The 20,951-nt window shown below is 39.7% G+C and overlaps 1 protein-coding gene and 1 long non-coding RNA gene across 3 annotated transcripts in view; one reads left to right on the forward strand and one right to left on the reverse strand.

The window, feature by feature from the left end:
• Positions 1 to 7,370: 7,370 nt before the first annotated feature.
• LOC18444952 (uncharacterized) overlaps positions 7,371 to 20,951 on the forward strand; it is a 52,960-nt gene continuing 39,379 nt past the window's right edge. For both annotated transcript variants that reach the window (XM_011629021.3, XM_088855357.1), the window contains exons 1-2: positions 7,371 to 7,626; positions 7,749 to 7,908. In XM_011629021.3, the coding sequence (XP_011627323.1) occupies positions 7,530 to 7,626; positions 7,749 to 7,908 (257 nt within the window). In that variant the 5' untranslated portion in view covers positions 7,371 to 7,529. The remainder of the gene's footprint in view (positions 7,627 to 7,748; positions 7,909 to 20,951) is intronic.
• Positions 12,870 to 13,791, reverse strand: LOC148779150 (uncharacterized). Its single transcript, XR_016047228.1, has 2 exons — positions 13,461 to 13,791; positions 12,870 to 13,366 (listed from the first exon to the last, which is right to left on the reverse strand). It is a non-coding gene; the product is annotated as an uncharacterized LOC148779150 (long non-coding RNA).

Consider the following 20,951-nt stretch of genomic DNA (forward strand, 5'->3'; position numbering starts at 1 on the left):
GAGCGGGTAATTACCCAACCATTTAGCATGCCAAAATTTGGTTAGTGTTCCATCCCCAACCAGAATTCTAGAATACGCTATAAAAAGTGGTCTAACCTGATGAATCCCTCTCTAGACTGGAGAGTTTGAACAATCTGGTACATTTTTTAGCAATAAATCCATTTGGATCCCTCCCGGATTTTCCAAGGATGACCTTTACCCAAAGCTGATCCATGTTATTAGCAATTTTCCACCACCATTTAGTAAGAATGGACTCATTAACTGCCTTGATTCTTTGTATACTGAGACCTCCTTCCTTTTTAGGGAGACAGACCGAAGCCCAGCTTACTAATTGTAAATTCTTACTTGATTGGGATCTACTCCTCAAAAAATTCCTCATTGGCAGCTCAATCTTGTGAATTAATGAGGTGGGAGCCATAAAAAGGAACAAATAAATAGGCAAGTTGGATAAGTTGACTTTATAAGGACTAATATGCCAGCAAAGGAAAGGAATTGAAAGGAATCGAGCTTTTCATCCATCTAGCTTAACCAAAGCTCCTTGTATGAGAGGATCCCCCATGGATCTAGAGGCCAACCCATTAAGGAGTGGCATGCCAAGATACTTGGTGGGGAATGTTTCAATCTCACATTCCAACCACAAAGCTCATTCTGGCAATTTAGTGGATAGGCAGTTGATGCCAATGATTTTGGACTTGTCCATGTTAATTTGAGCTCTCGAGATAAGCTCATACAGTTTAAGGAAAAGCCAAATATTCTCATCACCGCCTTTCAACACGAGGAGGGTGGCATCTGCATACTACAAATGACTTAGAACAATGTCATTTGGCTAGGGTGGTGAGCCCTGGATGAGCCCACCATCCATTGCACCCTGGAGTATTTACTGAAGGTTTCAACCACCAAGGTGAACAGAAAAGATGATCTGGGATCTCCTTGATGAAGACCTCTGGATGCTTGGAAGTATCCATTCGCTTTGCTGTTCATGGGCACCGAGAAATGGGATGAAGACAAGCATCCTTGGATCTATTTCCTTCAGATACCCCCAAAGCCCATGAGTTCGATGATTTTAAGGAGGAAATCTCATTCCACCCTATCATAAGCCTTTTCAATATCCAATTTCAATAGAATATGCTTGGAGCCAAAGGTTTCTGTTGAGTGGATAGTCTCCTACGCCAGGAGTATACCATCCACGATATATTGGTCTTTAATGAAGGCCATATGAGGGCCTTCAATGACTTCATTAAGAACCTAACGAAGCCGGTTGGCCAGTAATTTGACCATAATTTTATATAAAGTCGAAAGCAAACTAATTGGGCTAATGTCTCTCAGGACGTGGATAGTGGTCTTTTTGGGGATTAGGGCTATAAAAGTGGAATTAATTGCACTACTAACAAAGCCATTTACATAGAACTGATACAACCAAGACATAATATCATCTTTTACAACTTCACAGGATTCCTGAAAGAAAGCAAGGGAAAAAGCGTCAGGGCCCGGCGCCTTGTCCCTTGAAAGGTTGAAGACAACATTTCTAACTTCTTCAACTAAGAAAGGAACTTCAAGATTGGCCATCGAAGAAGAGGAAAGTTTATTAAAGGGCACTCGGAGTATGTCAAAGGGAGAGATGAAAGTGCCGAAGAGAGATATTTGACAATGGCACTCTCTACAGCATCCTGATTGTCCATGTTAACACCAAGGATGGACAGACCACTGATGCAATTTGAACGATGCCTAGAATTAGCAAAGGCATGAAAGTATTTGGTATTCATGTTTCCAGTCTTAACTCATATGGACTTGGATCTTTGGAATCAAAAGATCTCCTCCATCTTCAGTAAATTGTCCAGGTCATTCTTCTTAGTGCTCCTTTCTGAAATTTGGTTAGGAGAAAATACAACCATCGACTGCTCCAAAGCATTCAGATGCTTGATCTCCCCCTCCAGTACTTGAAATTTACCTGACACGTCATCAAAATTCATCCGCCCCCAATCTTTAAGCTTATTGGTGAGAACATACCTAGGCCATCCAGAAATATGGATAGAATCGTAGAGAGATTTATCTTCTAACGACATAAGTTCAAAACGAAAGGGTGGTGGAGCAAAGACACCCCAAGAGAGTCCATAAGAATTGGGACGTGATCCAAGGCCATCTAGGGGGCAGCCTTGACCACAATCTTAGGATATTGAATATCCCAGCCTTCGGTTACTAGAAACCTGTCTAACTTGGACATTTTCGGGTCGACCAAAGAATTATTCGACCAAGTGAACTTGGTCCCCACCACATCACAATCAAAGAAATCATGAGAGTTAATAAAAGAGTCAAACATAAGCATCTGGGGGTTGAAGGCAGTAGGAGTGGAGACTTATTGGGGTCCCCAAATTAGATTGAAATCCCTAGCACCGATCCATGGGCACCCATAGGAAGTGATGATACTCGAAATGGAGCCAAAAAATTCCTCCTTGTCCCCCCAACATTAGGATCATATACATTTGATAAACACCAAACAAACCCATCATTGTTTGTAAGGGAAAGAGAAATATCATGGAAAGAAGAGTGAAACAAAATCCCAGAAACAACAGCGGGGTCCCAAATAGTCAGAAGGCCTCCAGAGAGGTTACAAAAAGCAACAGAACCAAAGTCTATAGGGTGGTGGCCCCAAAAAGATCTAAAAACGGAGAGATCAAAGTTCGAGAGCTTGGTTTCCTGCAAAACCACAATGTTAGGTCTACATCTACGGATCAGTCGATGCAGAACCCTTCTTCTTCTCGCACTTCCAAGCCCACGAACATTCCACGAGAGGACGATCATTGAGGACGAAAGACTTTCCCTCTGCTAGTGGCACCCATAGCACCCGAAGAGAGGGGGTTATACTAAATCCCTGCAGCCAGCTCCGCATCCTCCTTTTGAAGATGACTTCTCTGCTCCTAGTTCTCGGTGTTGGGATGTCCATTAGGGCAATCATCTCCTTGATCAGCTTGATCTCTCATTTGAGTGACACCTTCATGCCCTTCAGGTGCTTCGTAGCACACTCCTTGACCAGTCCCCTCTTGTGCTTTTTAATAGACCAGTTTTTGTCTTTTGGGGTCAAGTCCTCTTTAGAGGAGCCTAAAGATTCAATCATACAGAGCGGAGGGGCCATGGGGATGTTTGAAATCGTAGCTAGCAGAAGGCACTTCTCTCTCTATTTCTGGGTTGCCATCATAGAAGGGTTCTTGAAGGACAGGCTTCTGAAGTGCCTACTGAACTCCCATTTAGAGAGGGTCATAGCCATTGCATCTTCAGGTGCAATCTCTAAATCTGAAAGCATTACATCTCTCCTTCATAACATCCAGGATAGTCACCAAGGGTGCCATTATCAGGGACAACAAAAATAGAATACTCCTCCTAAGCAACAAAAGCACTGAGCATGTCGAGAAGAGAGCCCACAACAACAACAGAGAGCCAAGACCAGGAAGAGGGAACAAAGGAGGAGGTCTGAAAACCACCAGTTGCAGGTCCGAGTTTAAATGCTAAGAGCTATCTTCAAAGGGTGCAACCTTTCCAGAACATCGCTCCTTTTAGAGGCGAACAACATTCAGCGTCATATATTCGGTCGAGGGAGATCTCCTTAGAGGATTACCAAAATCCAATTGTTGAGAAGGATTTGGGTCTAGGTCAATATCCAAACCCTTACCTTTCTTATGATGACTCTTTGATATCATTCTCGGATTTGAATAGACAGTCCCACAACCGTCATTTACATCTAACCATTGAATTCGGTCGTCCTACAGTGGGGCCGTTAGATTGCCATCAACCAATGTCCTCTCGTCAACACAAGACGACGCCTTTTCGGAGATAGGACATGTGGGCACAGTTACAGAGGCTGCATGGGACAAGGCCGCCAAAATGAATAATGTTCGATCATGCATGCCCTCGAACAAGACCACCACTTTTAACCTTTTGGGACAAACTCAAGTTTGAATTTGAAATCCGTATTGAATGCCGTCTGTCTTTCGCGCTGTCTAAGGTACCAGGATTGTGACCAACTCCCTTCTTTCGCTATTCTTTTTGGAAATGCTTCAGGGGAGGTAGATCTCTAGTCTGTCTAGCCCTCCCGTTGGTTATCTTCTGTCTTAGGAGCCTGCTTCCTGTCGTTGGAAGGTTTACTCCGGCCCAAATTCATATTAGCATTACCAGAGGAAGTTGAGAAAGAAGACTTGGGATAGGGCATATGAACAACAAGGTTGCCTTGTACGATTTAGAGAGAGACGTTGAAATGATCGTCATCCACTTTCAACAAAATGGTCAGGGATATTTCTGTCAGGGATAAGCCACACTTTCATCCTCAAGGATCCCATGGAAGGACCTGCTGAGGTGAACCAGTCTATCTCCACTAGGTTGCTGCAAGCTTGAGTCACCAGTACAAAGATTTCCTTAGTCCAGGAATGGATAGGTATACTTAAAACTTTCACCGAGACCGAAGGAGGTTTAAAGAGAGACAAGTTAGCCTCGATGGACCATCGCTCCACCGTCATGAGCACTCCCTTGAATCTTCTAAAGTGCTACTTCAAAACCCTACACATAACATTTGGGCTATTGAAAATCATAAGAGTTCTATGGTTAGGGATGATCCTACAAGTTAATGGACACCTCCAAGTGCAGGGCACCCAATCTTGAAGCATACTCAAGTCGGCCAGCGGAGGACTAAAAGAACATACTAGAGCCTTGAGTAACTGGGAGTCCCACTGAGTAGTGGAGCCCTTCCTAACCTCAAGCACAAGTATCCCATCCGCAGAGGCAGGAGAGGCTAGAAGAGCAGGGGGTTGAGAAGGTGGAGGGCTGAAACATACCTCTTTCCTTGAAAGAAGAGGATGAGCTACAACTGCTAGGACCATGAGCTCCTTTTAGGATAGTTCGACCACCACTCAGAATACGTGAGGCCTTTGACGAGCAGAACTCCATGATCCATTCAAACAGTTGACCTTAAGGTACTCAGTAAAGCCTTTAGCACCACCTCTAGAGGCTCTGGATGATCTGGAGCAGTTACTGCTATGGATGATTTAGAGAAGTTACTGGAACTATTCCATGCTGGGAGGGAACGACATCCAAACCTACCCATATTGGCAGGACAAAAGAACTAGCAAAAGAGGATAGGAAGCAGAAGATAAAGGTCACCAGTTACAAGAGTAGGTGAGGAGCTAGAAGAGGAAGAAGGCGAAGGGAATCAGCCTAGAGAGAGGGAGGATAGATATGAAGGTTCTCCCAATTAGCAGGGAATACAAAAAATAGTTTGCACCTTGTATTTCAGAACCTTGTTTAAAATAGATATGGATTCCCGAGAACCCTGCTATTGGTATTTGAGCACAAGGTGTGTACGGGGCTAAGACTTGCATTACGAAAACAATGAATGGTGGAGTTTGATGGATACATGGTTTAAGGTGGAGAAATATGAAGGCAAAGTATTTGTGAAAATTCCGTAATGGAGGCAAGTGAGAAAAAATCAAGAACTCTATTCAATGAAGGTTGCCAAGGCAATTATGATGATTTTGCTATCAAGGTGGAGATTGTTGGATTAGGTGATAGGAAAATCACCGTACTTATACTTATGTTTTCATTAAAATATTAAAGGTATTATGGTAAAAAGAGAAGGGGATTTTTTAGGGACCAAGAAAGGAGCTCAAGGGGATATTTACAAAGAGAATCAAGGAAGGCATAATACCATCCTTTTGGGGTCACCTTTTTGGAGTTATAGGAAGGGATCTCCAAGATGGAGATAAGTCTCCAAGAGAGAGAGAGAGAGAGACATGGCCTCCGAGAGAGATACGATATTTCCATGGGTTTTAGGTTGGTAAAGCTTCCACTTCTAGAGAGAGAAAATCTCTCGGTTGATCTAAAAGTTGTATTTTCAGTAGCGCTATTGTGGTAAGAAAGAAGGTATTGATCGATGGTGTTGCTCGGTCAGGAGAGCAGATTTAGAAGGGAAGATCGATCATGATTTTTTACCGATGTTTAAAGGGAAGCATTATCTCTTGTAACAAAAAACTGTAATCTTTATTGTGATAATTTTGAAAATCCCAAGGACGTGGATGTAGCCCTACGGGGTTTAAAACGTAAATCGTGTGTGTTGTTGTGGTGCTTTTTTTTGTTTGTTTTATCTTTGACACTCAATTTATAGTTGTATTTATCTATTTCGTATATTAGCCAATCATGTACACGATCTTAGATGAGATCCTGGTACTTGAGATTTTCAATCCTGCAAGCGAGATGTTCTCGAAAACCTTACACATATGAACCCTATCTTGCGTTTAGAATGTTGTGTTTAGGGGAGGTCCGCCCTCTGAAGACCTTATTTATCATAGAGGTCAGCCCTGCCAAGGGCTTTTTACTCACAATAATCGCCCACTTCATGATAAAAGGAGATATTGAGGGGCATTGGAGAGGAAGTAGAAAACCATCGCTAATTTCAAGATTGCCCCCCATTAAAATACCAAGAAAATAAGGCCACCATCTTTACTTTAACTCGAATAATTAAATACTAGATTAAGCATGCCCCATAAACTCTAAAGAATATTAAAATTTTTAATATAAGCGTGCCCCCCTAACTTTCATGGGAAAGAGAAGATTCCTAAGTCCCACAAAAAATAATAAATATTGCTTTCCTTGGTCTTATTCAAATTTCAAAGTCAAAGTCCTAAGTCCCACAAAAAATAATAAATATTGCTTTCCTTGGTCTTATTCAAATTTCAAAGTCAAAGCCCATGTAAATCTTTGCAAGGTACATTTTTTAAGCATTAAAATATTCGTTTCATGTTTTAGACCCACAATCATGAAGGTCGAGATTATTGATTTCACAGTATGGGAACTGGTCATGGGGCCAGTGAGGTAGGTAGTTTGTAATTTTGTATGAATTTATTTTATTTCTTTTATTTAAAAAAAATAGTTTGATGGGCTGTAAGTGAAACCTCATCTCATAACCCATAAAAAATTGTGATTTAATTATTGAAAATTTTTTATATTAATCATTTAAGCTTGAACTCTGTGCTTGTGGAAAAAAAAAAAGATTTTAAGCTCTAAAATAATCTATATTATAACAAATTATCTAGAAGGTCTATTTCACCTTAAAACTAAATATTCATAGATTATGAAGATTTGTATCTTTTGTTTGAATTTCAAATTTCGTCAGTATTAAAAGTTTGATTTTAAATCCGATTTTAGTTGCTAAAAGTACGTTTTAGACAAAGATTTCAGGTGAGGCTTTATTTTGTTTTCGTAAAGCCTAAGCCTTATAAAAGCTTCATCCATTAGTAAAAGGCAAGAAATGTCGATTCTGAATTCACTTTTCTGATGACGCGCGGCTTTTTGCGCGTGTTTGCTCCACTCTTTCTCTCAGCCCGCCGCCAACGACGTCGTTCCAAACCTCTCTGAAAACGAAGGCCGGCCCCTTTCTCACTCTCACCAACCAAATCATCAGCTGCAAATGGGTTGTGGTCTTCTCCCCTTAAATAAGGACTCTGAAACTCAAACTTTACTTTGCCTTTTGAAGTTAAGGAGCTCTTCTCATGGCATATTCCACCACTTCTTGGCGGCTGCTCGTCTGCTCCCTCTCTCTCTGTCTCTTGCCACTCGTTGCATCTCAGCTCACTCATCCTTCCGAAGGTGAAATAAGCTCTCTCTCTCTCTCTCTCTCTCTCTCTCGCCGGCGTAAACACACACAAGCACAGTAATGGCTCTCTCTCTCTGTCTTTCTCTCTCTGAATGGTACTCATTTGTTGGTTCAGTGGAGGCTCTGAATTCGATTGCTAAGCATTGGGATTTGGGAAAATGGAGTTTCAGTGTGGACCCCTGCACCATAAATAGTCCTTGGAGTTTCCCGAACAACCCTGGAATTGGCTGTGATTGCTCCTCCTTTGGTAACTCTACATGCCATGTCACACATATGTGAGTTTTCTTCTTCTTCACTATGCATCAGCTTTGCTTTTAAGTTTGAACAGCTATTTAGATTTCGGTATTTTTTTTTTTTTATAAATTCTTATGTCTTGGGACGGTGATACCAGATCACCTCCCATTTAAAGTTTCCCTCCATGTGTGAGGGTGTTTGACCTTATGTGGATGGGGCACATATAAATCATCTGTAGAGAGAGCAAAGTGGATAGAGTGAGAAGTTTTGGGGAAAGAAAGCTTGAAAATTTTGCTGGAAAATCGTTGTGCTCTTGTGTTTGGCCATATTTTATTGGTATTTCTTTGCGATGATGGAGTTGGTTGATGGTGTTGAAGAAAGGAGTTGATTGATTGATAATGGTACTGTGATAGGTAAATCAATTTGATCCTTCTTTGATATCAATATACCGCTAGGTGATGTAATCTAAAGCAATAGGATTGAGGAATAGGGCATAATAAAATGGAACTTCACTATTTTATTTCAATGAAAAAGATAGGATACAACCCTTTTTATAGGAAGGGAAGAAACTGGGAGGGAATCACTCAACCTCACGTGGGAATCAATCACCACTTGGAGAGGAATCACTCACTCTCAAAGAAGGCTAAAGACAATTCTCAATTCCAAGTTGATGGAATGGAGCCCTTTGGGGGTATTTATAGGTCAAAGAAGATATTTCTAGAGGAGGTTTCTAGATACTTCTTTAAACAATTATTTATTGTTGAAAATTTCGAAGTATCTAGGAAACTTCTTAGGATAATGATTTAATTTTGTTCTAGGTTTCTTTGGAACCTTCAAGTATCCTCCTTCTAGATTTAGGGTTCTCCCTAGTGGCGAGGCAAGTTGGGGCAAATTTAGTGCTCCACTCTCCCCTACCCAAAACTCCCTCAAAAAATATTAAAAAAAATATATCTAAAAAGTTAGAAATCTGACTGATATGATATTTCCTAGCCAAAATCTAGAAAAAGAAAGAGTTAGAGAGAGAGAGGGAGAAGGGTTATGAAGTTTTGGTGAGAAGAGAGGCTACCCATAAAATCTCTCTCTCTCTCTTCCTCTTACATCTTCCTATCGTCCTCTTTGTTACTTTCCCTTGCATCTTCTTTCTTCTATCACAAAGAAAATCTCCAATCTACTCGCCACCACTTCCAAGATCTTAGAGAGAGAAAATTGTTGAAAAGTTTAGAGAGAGAATAAATACGTTGGTTATTGAAGATGAAACTCGAATCACAAACAAAGTAATTGTTCGGGCCCTTAGAGCATCAGACTTTGCGAGCTGCTCTTCCCTTCACGTTGCCAAGGGAACTGTGGACGACAATGGGTTTAGAACACCGTCGAGTCTCACATCGCCGGGCCGGCCCTTGGGGATTTGAGACGAAGCAAAGAGAAAGATTTTGGGGGGGGTGCATGAGGCATGTTGGTGATCAATAGGGAGGGGGTGAGAGATAGAGGAAGGGGGCTTATGTGGAGAGCCCTGGAGGTGGAGATAGTTACTAAAGAGAGAGGGAAATATCCGATAAAGAGAGAGGGAGAGGCTGAGTGAAACGTGGTGAGAGGGACGCACGGGCCCAGAGACCTCTTCTCTTATGGGCACATGGTCAAACTCTCACCACTTTCTCCTTTTTAGTTTTATGACTTTTTTTTGGGTCTTTTGAAGTGTCTCCAGCTTGGGTGATTCCACTCGGACTCACCCGAGTAACTCGGCTTGGGCTAGGATAGAATCCTTGGCCCGAGCAAGTTGCGGAACACTGTTTGATATTATGAAGAACTCTATACAAAACCCACAAAACTTGTACATTTCCTCCCTTGATAATGAATGCGTCCTTGCCTATTCCCCGTGGTTGTAGCCCATTTTGGGTGAACTACATAAATTGGTGTGTACATTTGCTTTGTGTCTGTGTTGTGGTTTATTGGATTCCTATTTTATTTACTTTTGGTCCCTTTTATATTTTTCCCAAATTCATTGCACATATTGTTGTTCTTGGACATCTTTTTTTGTTGAAATCAGCTTGCCGGTAATTGCTGAGTTACTTTTGAGGTGTTAGGTTTGTTGTTGTGGGGAGCTCACCCCATTAAGTAAGAATTGGGGTTATCTCAGTTTGCAAAAAAGCGGTATTAAAGATCAAAGAAGTTGTGTAGTAATTTGGGAACATTAATAACTCATAAGTTTGAGTTGTAAAATTTGATGGGAAAAAGGATTATAAAACTTGGAAACTAAAAATACAAGATTCATTGGTACATAGGGGCAACGCAAAACATTATTTGGATTTGATAAGAAACTAGCAACTATGATCAATGATGATTGGGATGGATATGATCAAAAGGCACGAGCCACTATTCGCTTATGGATGACAAATAAAATATTGTTTAACATTGTTGGGGAAAAAGGCAGAAGATTTAGGGGAGCAATTAGAAAGTTAGTATCAAATAAAATCATTCACAAACCAAATTTTGTTGAATGGAAAATTGTATTCTTTGAGAAGAAAAGAAAAGTGTTGGCACACTTCAATAATAGTATTTGCCAACTTGAAAGTATTAGAGTGAAAATGGAGGATGAGGATATGGCGGCTACTTTATTTTGTATATTGTCGAAATTCGATGATAACCTTGTTTCTAATTCGAGTTGTAATAAATAAAATTCCCTCGATTTGTGCTCAATTTGTGGTGCTTTCCTTGTTGATGAACTTTGAAAGAAGGCATCTTAAGGTAATTTAGTGGAATTGAAAATGGAAGCTCTTGTGGCAAGGGATTGATCAAATTAAGGGAAAATTACAAAAAAACCCCAAGGCAGACTTTCTAGACAACCTCTTTTTTGCAACTTTTACCCCAAAACAAATTTTCATAGCAACCCCCCCCCCCCCCAAGTCAAAAAGTCATATTTTTTAGACGAAAATTCCCTTTCCCGTACATAAGAAATTATGTTTGGCCAGACATTGACATGGTCTAACGCTCAATACGGGGAAGGGACTAAGGTCGTGGTGGTAACACCCGACACCCTAGTCGCCACATTGTGGTTTCCATTCCCATCAATAACACCACCCCACTAACTACTTCAAAAAACTAACTCCTAATCTACTTGAAACGGGTAGGGGCTTGTCTTCCCCACTGAATTAACCCAAAAAAAAAGACTAATGCTCAATACGAAAAAAGGACAAAAACTACAACAACTGTTGGACCGATTGCATGATACTGCTGGACTGGGGCTGCACAATGCTGGACTGAAAACTAAAGTGCCGGACTGAGAGAAAGTTTTGCTGGACCACTCCTTACCTGCAGGAACGACGACAATGCATCGAAAACTGTCGGAGCCCATCACGAGATTGCCGAACTGCAAAAGTAACATAAGAAAACTGCCAGATCAAGTGCATAATGTGCCGAGCCGCTTGATGACAACCTGAGGCCACAACTGTCGGATTGAATGATGGGTGTGCTGGATTGCTTGAACATGTTGTTTGACCCTTTGATTAGTGTGTCGGACCGCATGCAAATCACATCAACCTGCCGGACCAAGATTTGTACACGCTAGACTAGGATAAGCACATTCCGGACTGCCTATATTATTTTTCAGAGCCCATAATATTCCAAAACCCAAATATGTCGGACGCCTGTATAATTTATCGGACCCATTAATAATCCAGAACCCCTAGCCAAATATTACTCCAGCACCTTTAGTGTCGGACCGCCTTTATAATTTGCTGGACCCCGATATTATTCCAGAACACAGTCAACATTAAAAAAAAAATGAATTCCAGAACCCATAGTGCTGGACAGCCTATATAGTTTGTCAAAGCCCATATTAATCTAGAATATCTATTGCCAGACCGCCTTTATAATTTGCTGGACCGCGATATTATTCAAGAACCCCTATTGCTGGACCGCCTACATAGTTTGCCGAATCCCATATTATTTTGGAACCTCTATCGCCGAACCGCCTGTATAACTTGTCGGAGCTTATTTTATGCCAGAACCCCTTGTGTCAGATCGCCTGTATCATTTGCCGGACCCCATATTATTCCAGAACCCCTATATGCCAGAATACCTGTATATATTGCTGGACTGCATGTAAATTTTGCCGGACCGCCTATGCATTTTGCTAGACAGACTCTACATTTTGCCCATTGAATTTTTTGAGCATCGTATGGATTTTTTTTTTTTTTGATAAAAATTAACTGTACTCCAATAAAAGAGTATTTATACATAGTGTTTAAACTGAGAGTCCCTACCCAGTGGGACTTTTTGTAAAAAAGGTTGTTAGTCAACCCTATACAAAATTGGTTAAAAGGGCAGCCCTTGGTACTACAAGATATACAATGAAATTACAAAAAAAGGGCTTATAAGATGGCCCCTATGTATAAAGACTCTGTGATATAGGTCAAAAAATAGCTGGCCGAGAACTGCTGCTCCCTAATCCCTCTGTGGTCTGGGTTGAAGGTGGCCCAGAAAATTCTTCAGTGTGAGCCCTGGCCCCATCCTTTGCTAAAAGATCAGCTAAGTCGTTTGACGTCCTCAAGGTATGCGTCCAAGAAACGTCCATATCCCTGCAAATGTCAATGATCTCATAAAAAATGAGAGCAAGATGTCGAGGGGAGGAGCCCCCTGATGCCCATGAAATGATGTTACTAGCATTCCCTGCCACAGTAAGGTTTTGTCCCCAAGACAAATTAAAGCTTTTCAACCCTAAAAGAAGGGTTGAGAATATTCTGGGGCATCGTATGGGAAATTGATTTGTATGAAGCGGTATTGAGCTAATGTTGTGGCTGATAGAACTTTAGCATGAGATTATTTTGCGGCCTCATGGTCTTGGCATCACATTATATCATACTTGTATTTTCTGTTGGGCATTACATTATATCATGCTTGATAAATACATTGATATCGTCCTATGATGTTGCATTGTGGCTTTTCACATAAACATGATACATTCAGATATTCCCAAAAAAAAAAAAATTGATAAGAAGTCAGTATGTTCATGTTAATCTTTGAATCATTGACTTTTCCTGTTAACTTCAGAAGTACATATCAAACTATGTAGAATACCCCTTCAAAAGTGAAATTACTTAACATCTGTTTGAAAAGTGCATATTAAACTTAAAAGTACATGTTGGTTAGTTTCTCGGCCTCAGCCTTTTTTCGCCAGCTACGGATGTGCATTTGAAACTAGTCATCTCTTCTCTTTGTTCTCCTCTCATTGTCTTCCTCGTTCTCGCTTTCCTCCTCTCTACCATCTCATTCGTTACCATCTTCATGGCTTTCAATGTCCTCTTCGAAACCTCCATCCTCAACGTCGTCCTCACTTTCACTCTCCACTTCTTCACCCCTAGTCCGTGCTGTCTCCTCGCCACTTGTCTCTACAATAGTGTTCTTCAATAGCAAATCACGGGCTGCCTGTACATAACGCTTGGATTCCCCTGTTAATACCTCACCATTAAGTGCAACTTGTAGCATCCCTATATAGGTATATCTCTGCAAGTAGACAATAAAAAAAATAAAATAGACCATTAGTTTGAATACATATTAAGACAATAAAAAAACAAAATACATAAATTAAATAGGATACCAATGTCTTGTCTTCATTATGGCCTATGGAGAATTGTACATGTGATTAAGACTGTGAGGGGGGGCACATGGAGGTATTTCTATATCTGTGTGTAAACATGCTGTGCTTGGCCCCATACTCTTCTATAGGTATTCCACCATATTTATCCATGTCTGCCTTGACAACGTTACGTTCTCGTTGCCCCCAGTTGCTGATCTGCCTACTCAACTTGTCAATCCAGCTTGTAGGATGTATATTGACCTTCTCCCTCCAATCCCACTTGGGAGGCTCAACAAGACTCCATTGCACCTTCCCAAATTGCCGCAGCACATGATCGGGCATAGAGAACTCTGCAATGTTGAAACTTATTAGGTAGGTTCAACACAACACGGTTTCTTTACTAAGCAGATCTAATGGGCTATACTCCTCATCGCTGAACTCCTCATATGGTTGTTAGATCACCTACGAAAAAAATGACACAATCAATACTTATTTGTATTTGTCTTTGATAGATTATCTACAATTATATAAGCACACAAGCAAACCACTAACCAAATCAAATGAGATGTCATCAAGCGTTTTTAATGGGTCTTTGTGGCGTGATTGTTTCTTCCACATGCAAGTTCTAAGGATTCCTAGGTTGATCAATTTAGGCTTGGTGCCTAGAGCTGAAAAATGTTCATAGACCCAGCACCGCACCAAAAATAGTAATAGGCCAAAGACATTGTAAAGCTCCAAATATAAACTATAAATATAGTGAGAATTACCTGCTGTAGGGTTGCTGACCCCCTGAAATGCATCGTTTCCCCGCCCACGACCTTAGATAAGGAACAATACAAGAAGGCACGTGTCACAATACCCTATGCATACTTCGCTACCTTATCGAAATCTCGGAACAGTTGTAGGTAAATTGCAAGCATCGATCCTTTAGATGAGTCGGCAAATATAGTTGTGCCAACTAAATAAAGGAAATACGTTGAGTGTGATATAACAGTTGTACTTTGGTGGGCTTGTTAGATAGTTGCCCAAATCTTGTCCTCGATCATGTATGTTTAAGACGCATCAACTTATTCTCTTTAGGGCAATCTCCCTGATATTCCTTGATGAAAGCTCCGTAGTTTTCAGGCCTGATGCCTGTTAGAGGTTCGCCTGTAACGGATATCCTTAATATCTGCCACACATCGTATAGGATTGGAGCCATCTCACCATTGGTTAGACGTACGGTATTTGTCTCCTTCCACCATTTCCCTATAAAGGTCCTCAGTAGACTGCAATCGATTGGGAGACCCCAATGTCTAATAATGAACTCAATTTGGTCTTTTGAACCAGAGCTACTTGTCATCGATTGAGCTCCCATTTTAATAGGGCTTTAGTTGATTCGTCAATGTGAATATTCTCTCTCTTGAAATGAAATTCATTAAGAAATGATATTAGTTATTAAAAATATGAGAATTACCTAATTAATGTAAATCATGAACTAAAACAAAGTGGATGGGTACTCTGTTCCTCTTGGTTGTTCCGAGTCTTGCATCACTAGATCTATTTATATTAGCAGAGTTTTACATGTGCACAACAAATCATTTAAAAGAATATGTACATATGAATTGGCAAAAAATAACCACAAGTGGGTGCTCCAATAAAAAAAGAGTGAAATTGACCCATTCAAACCTAATTATGGTGCTCCAATAGAAAGGAAACAAACTTAAGTATATGTTGTCCATACAAACGACTCCATTTGGAGGAAGTTGTCCACGCAAACTATGCTAGCTTCAGAATATGTTTCACGGTATTTTGCAACCGTGAAATAGTTTTCACAATTTCAATGGGATCCCTATTTATCCATTGAAGGGCTTTACAAGCATACTTGCAAGGCAAACTTGTTATTTCCCAACCCCGGCATTCACATTCTCGTGTAATAATATTTACCTTATAATTCATGTGATCATCCCTTGCTTCAAACACTGCTGCTACATTTGCTACAGTTACCCTCATGGAAAGGGATTGCTTTATGATCTTTCTCAGTTCGTCTTGAGTGTGCGGGGTAAGTGTTGCAGTCTAGGTTTCAGCTTCAATCTTGCAGGTGGCCATTAGTTTCATGATTTGTCTCCTTATCGAGTCAACGTACTGGAGAATTGACATATCTCGTGCTTCTAGAATCCACTTGTTAAATGATTTAGCTACAATGGTTGTTACGTGGCCATATCGCTTACCCCTGAAGAGTGATGTGGCCAACAGTCTGGTGATGCTTCCATGAACCATTTGAACGCGACCTTAGAAATTGATCTAATTTCACTCATCTTGTCAAAATACACTTTCTGCCTGTATGCTCTACATGCTCCGACAAAGGCACTTACTGCCCTTCTTAACATCATTAGGTCTATGTTTTACTTCTTGAAATTCTTTGCTAAATGACACTCATAGAAGGCATGATGGGCGTTCTAAAAAACTTTAACAGTCTCATGTTTATCTGCCACAAAAGTGATTCCACGATCTGTCCCAATAGCAATCTTCAGAGATTCCATAAACAATAATCAATTATCAGTACTTTCAGCATCCAAAACAACAAATGCAATGAGAAACATTTGTTCTTCCCCATCGAGTGAGTTGGCAGCAAGTAGAGTCTTATGGTATCGTGTCTACAGTGGTCCCATCGAGAAATAGAAGTGGACGACATCTACTTTTGAAGCTATGTACTGAGCCATAAAAGCTTAAGAACAATCGACAAAATCTACCACTTGGCCATACTTGTTTTGTTGCATAACTCCCAGGATTTGTCTCTATCACACAGTTTACATATGGCGGTAATTGGTTGTATGCCTCCTCTTATGAACCATGTATGTCTTTGATGGCCATTTCTTTTTGTTGTCAAGCCTTACAATAGGGTAGTTCTAACCCATAATCTTGAGACAAATCATTCATGATTTCTTTAGCCTTATAATGCGCAGTGTCACTTAATTTATCATTGATTAAGAAATCAACAAATTTATGTGACGCTCTTCTCTGTACATTATTACTTGTCCCAATATTACATGAGTGTTCTCTTTTCCATCTTTTGATTCTTAAAACATTCGCCCTACTAAACTTCGAAGTATATATCTCCCATTTACATCTATCATCACCCTTGCATTTCGCCCTTATGTGATACCTCTCATTTTTAACATGATGGTATGTGAAATGATGTGTTATAGCAAACTTGCTAAGGGCTTCTCGGAAGTCATCTAGTGATTCAAACTCCTGCCTTATTCCGGTAAGTGCATCCTCCCATGAACTAAGCAACCATGATGCATTACTTTGTTCAGAACCAGAGATGAAAACATTAGAGAATGGGGGGGCCTGCCCTCTTTGATTGCCCTAGAATTATGTGAAGTACTTCCACCCTTACGTTCACTTCCATTAAATACATAGACGATCAGATCATTCTCACCTTCATGTGTGTTCAACATCCTTTCAATATCGTCATCAATGAATAAGTTCACAATGAATCTTCTATTTCCTGGGACAAAATACCTCAATGATATCAAGTACATATCAAGTGAGAAACGCTCTGCTACATTTTTTTGCATGTCATCTAACCTAGTTCTATTGTTAGTCAAAAAGGTACATGCATCACCACTAGTATAATCTAAAGTCCCATTGACACTTGATCAGAGTTCTCCACTGAAAATGCAATAAATCAATATGCTATCACCCATTTTCTTTTGTCTTGCACAAGACTTATAATACCTTACACTCCACACATTGCATATACAATGTCTTAATACTGGCCTTGAACTTGCCCAATTTTGGTAGGCTGAAGCTAAATTTTTGTTAAAAGAGCTACTACGAAATTTTAACTAGAGCTAGGCATATTTTTGGAGGGTATATAACCTACATAAACATTTATAGCAATGATTATCTGAATACTGCAATCTTAACGATTTTACCCAGTTAATGACTTTCGAGTTTTTAGTAAATGATAGAAAATAGTCTTGAAATAAAGAGCCTCAAACAATGACCCAACTTTTAAGATGAACATGCAATTCAAGATTTCTACGAATAAAAATCTAGTTCATATCCAAGAGCGAGAACATAATCCCCAATGTCTTTCACACTACCACAATGCCTTTCTTTTGCAAAATCAAAGAAAACCAAATGACTTCATAGACGTGAGCATATATCACTAATTTTAGAAAACCTAGCAAGCAAAATTTTGGACTGATAAATGATTCGAATGCATTTGAAATTGGAGAAAAAGTATGCCCTAAACAGGGTATTTGCATCTCCAATATAGGAGAGCAATATCGATATTGAGTAAACAGTACCATTTTTTTTTGAAATTGAGTAAACAATACCATTTCTGCTATAGTTCAATCTAACTATATAGATAAACACAATATGTACATTGCATTATCTCATCGATAGATACATGCATTTATGCTTTAAACTGGTATTCACAACCAAAAAATATCCTGCCCAGCAACCAAAACATTTCCTGCACAACAACCAAAAACTTTCCTGTGCTCAACCACGAAGAGTAGGCTCGGACGATCTCTCTGTATATTGGCCAAGCTCTCTCTCTCTGATCTTACTCTTCCTTTTCAGTACTCTGAAAAGCTCCCCAAGCTCACTCAACGCCCCTCAAGGATCACTCAATTCATTTTGAGGCTGGTAAGTGTTCCGAAAATTACTTAAACTTAGGGTTCTCAATATATCGTATACTGAAAATCTTATCTGAGAGACCAGTCCATGGATTTTATTTATGTATCTATAAGAAATAAATAAAACAGTCTTTCATACCTATTAGAAACGGATGAATGATCGGGTTTTGATGGGGCTGATTTGGGGTCGGGAGTAAAAGATCGAGCTCGAGCTTTGATGTCTTGGTCTGAGGCTGAGAAATCTAGCTCGGGCTTTGATGTCTTGATCTGGGGATGAGAAATTGAGCTCGAGCTTTGATGGGGCTGATTGAGAGAGAGAAAGTGAGGGCTTGGACTGATATGGAGAGAGAGCAAGGGAGAGGGAGAGAGCTCGAGCCCTAGGGTGCTTCGGGGAGAGAGAGCCAGAGAGAGGGAGGGAGGGAGCTCGGGCTGTGTCCTTCGTAGAGAGAGAGCAAGAGAGGGGTCCTTCGTAAAGAGAAAGGGAGAGAGTAAAAGAGGAGAGAGAGGCGTGGATAAAATAGGTAGTTTTGTTGTAAAATATAGTTTTGGGTAAAAGTCAAGGGAAAGTATTTTAGTCTTTATTTTACCTTGTTGACTGGAGGGGTTTTTTCTATAAAAACTTGTTTTGGGGTAAAAGTTGTGAAAAAAAGTGTGGTTGGGGGGAGGTTGTCTAAAAAGTGTGTCGTGAGGGGGTTTTTATAATTTTCCCTCAAATTGATGAGGTGATTCATCAAGGAATCATTCAAGAAACTATTCAAAATTTTGATCAAAATCAATGGAACCTAATGGCTGAAAGGTGGCTATGTAGAATTCCGAGCTATAAATAAAAAAGATTTTTTTCTTTTCTTTTATTAATTGCTGGAAATTTTACTTTCTGGTGTCACAAATATAATAAATTCGGCCTACTACAATCTAGGTTCTTTATAAACTTACTGTCGAAATGAACTTATTCAACTGAATACAATCTTGGGACTTTAAGAAGCAAAAATAAAATAAAAATTGTAGCAAATGAAAACTCAATAAACAAGGGAAGATGTACTGGATTTTGTTTAGGGTTATCCCTCAAGAGCTTGGCACACCTCACAGTTGATCATCTGACAACGCACTCAAATCTAAATTGGGAAGCTCCTCTAGACACCCTAGCTGAATTTTTGAGGCAAGAGAGTAATAGACACAACTAGGGTTTCACCGAGATGACCCTAAAAAATAAACTAGGGCATGTGACAAAGGCACACCCAAGCCTAGGGCTGGGATGCCCCTTTTTTCTCTTCCTCTTGTGCTAGGCGTGCCTCCCTAGACACTTAGGGAGGGTGGCATGCCTATTTTAGAGAGAGAGAGAGAGAGGCATGGAGAGAAATAGAGAGAAGAGAGAGGAGATAGATCAATTATTTAGAATGAGGGGGAGAACCCCCTATTGATAGACCACTAGGGCTTAGGGTATCCCGGTTAAATTAGGAGTTCAACTCGATCTAGAATTATTTTGGTGATCTGTGAGGTGAGAGAGAGAAATTAATCTGAGCCGCCCATCTCTGATATCGACCATCATGATTTAGAGAGGATATTTAGAAACCTACTAAGATAATCTTTTAAAATAAAAAACCTAACCAAAATATTCCCTCTGAGAATATTTTATAATTAAAAAACCTTTTTTCTTTTCTTTATTTAAAAAACAAGTGGCACGTAAAAGTGGGCGTGCCACTTAATGGGATGTGTGGGCCATAATGGGCTCCATGTGATGGCGCTACGTGGGCCCCACATGTGTGGGGTTGGGCCCTTAGGCCCCCCATGTGGGTGTCACAAAGAAAATCCAAAATTCCAAAAATGCCCCTGCAAATTTAAAAATTATGGAATTACCCTTTTAGGATTTTTATACATTTAAAATTTATTTTAAAAATTCTGAAAATTTCCAAAAATCAAATTAACATATTTTTAGAAATTTTTTAAAATTCTGAAAATTCCCAAAAATCACATGACATATTTTTAGCTAAAAACAAAATTTTTGAACTTTTCATAAAGATCCAAAACACAGAAACAAAACTTAGAAGTGGATAGGTACCTTGTTAGTCAACCACAATACACTCTCATTGAAGTGCACAATCTACTATAAATAAATTTATTTGTATGCTCTTTAGGCCTTTAAAGGCCACAATCCCCCATAATGAAGAGAATATATGTTGGTTTTGTTGGAAGCCTGGTCATATAAGGAGGAATACTTTCAAGAGAACATGGGTGAATTCGTCAAATGATCCTAATGTGGGAGGCGAAAGGCAAAGAGAATCTAAGAACGAAGCTAATCAAGTTGAAGAGTTGACATCTGGATTCATCGATGATATAGTATTAATGGTGGCATACAATCCTATGTACTATCATATTAAGATCCTTGATGGTGGAGTCACCCATCATATTTGGGCCACGTAGATCACGTTTTGGCTCATATAAGTCATGTGAAGGAAGATCAATTGTTTCATTGAACAAGACAAGTTACAAAGGCAAATGGTGGAACTCCATCTCCAATTATTGAATGATATGATGGATTCAACAAGCTCGAGTTCGAGCTTCTTCCAACCTTAAGAGAATGATGCAAACAAGGTTTTTATTTTTTATTTTATTATTTTTTAGAAGATTGAAATTTAAGTTTATTCTTTTGGGTTTCTAGTTTTATTTTGGGGTATTTATATCTTTTTTAGTTGTAGAGAATTGAGGGGTAAAACTGAAAGTTTATTTTTTAAAAAGATGAAGTGTTAGATTAGGTTTTAGGGTTGTTTTATTTTATAAATATGTAACTCTTGGATTAGAAAAATTAGAGTCAAGAGAATAAGAGTTTATTTTGAGTCTTGTGAAGAGATCTGTTTGGGATGGACTTCTTGCAAACCCT

Source organism: Amborella trichopoda, chromosome 13, assembly GCF_054954075.1.
Source record: "Amborella trichopoda isolate Santa Cruz 75 chromosome 13, AtrichopodaSantaCruz75HAP2 v2.0, whole genome shotgun sequence".
NCBI classification, from domain to species: Eukaryota; Viridiplantae; Streptophyta; class Magnoliopsida; order Amborellales; family Amborellaceae; genus Amborella; species Amborella trichopoda.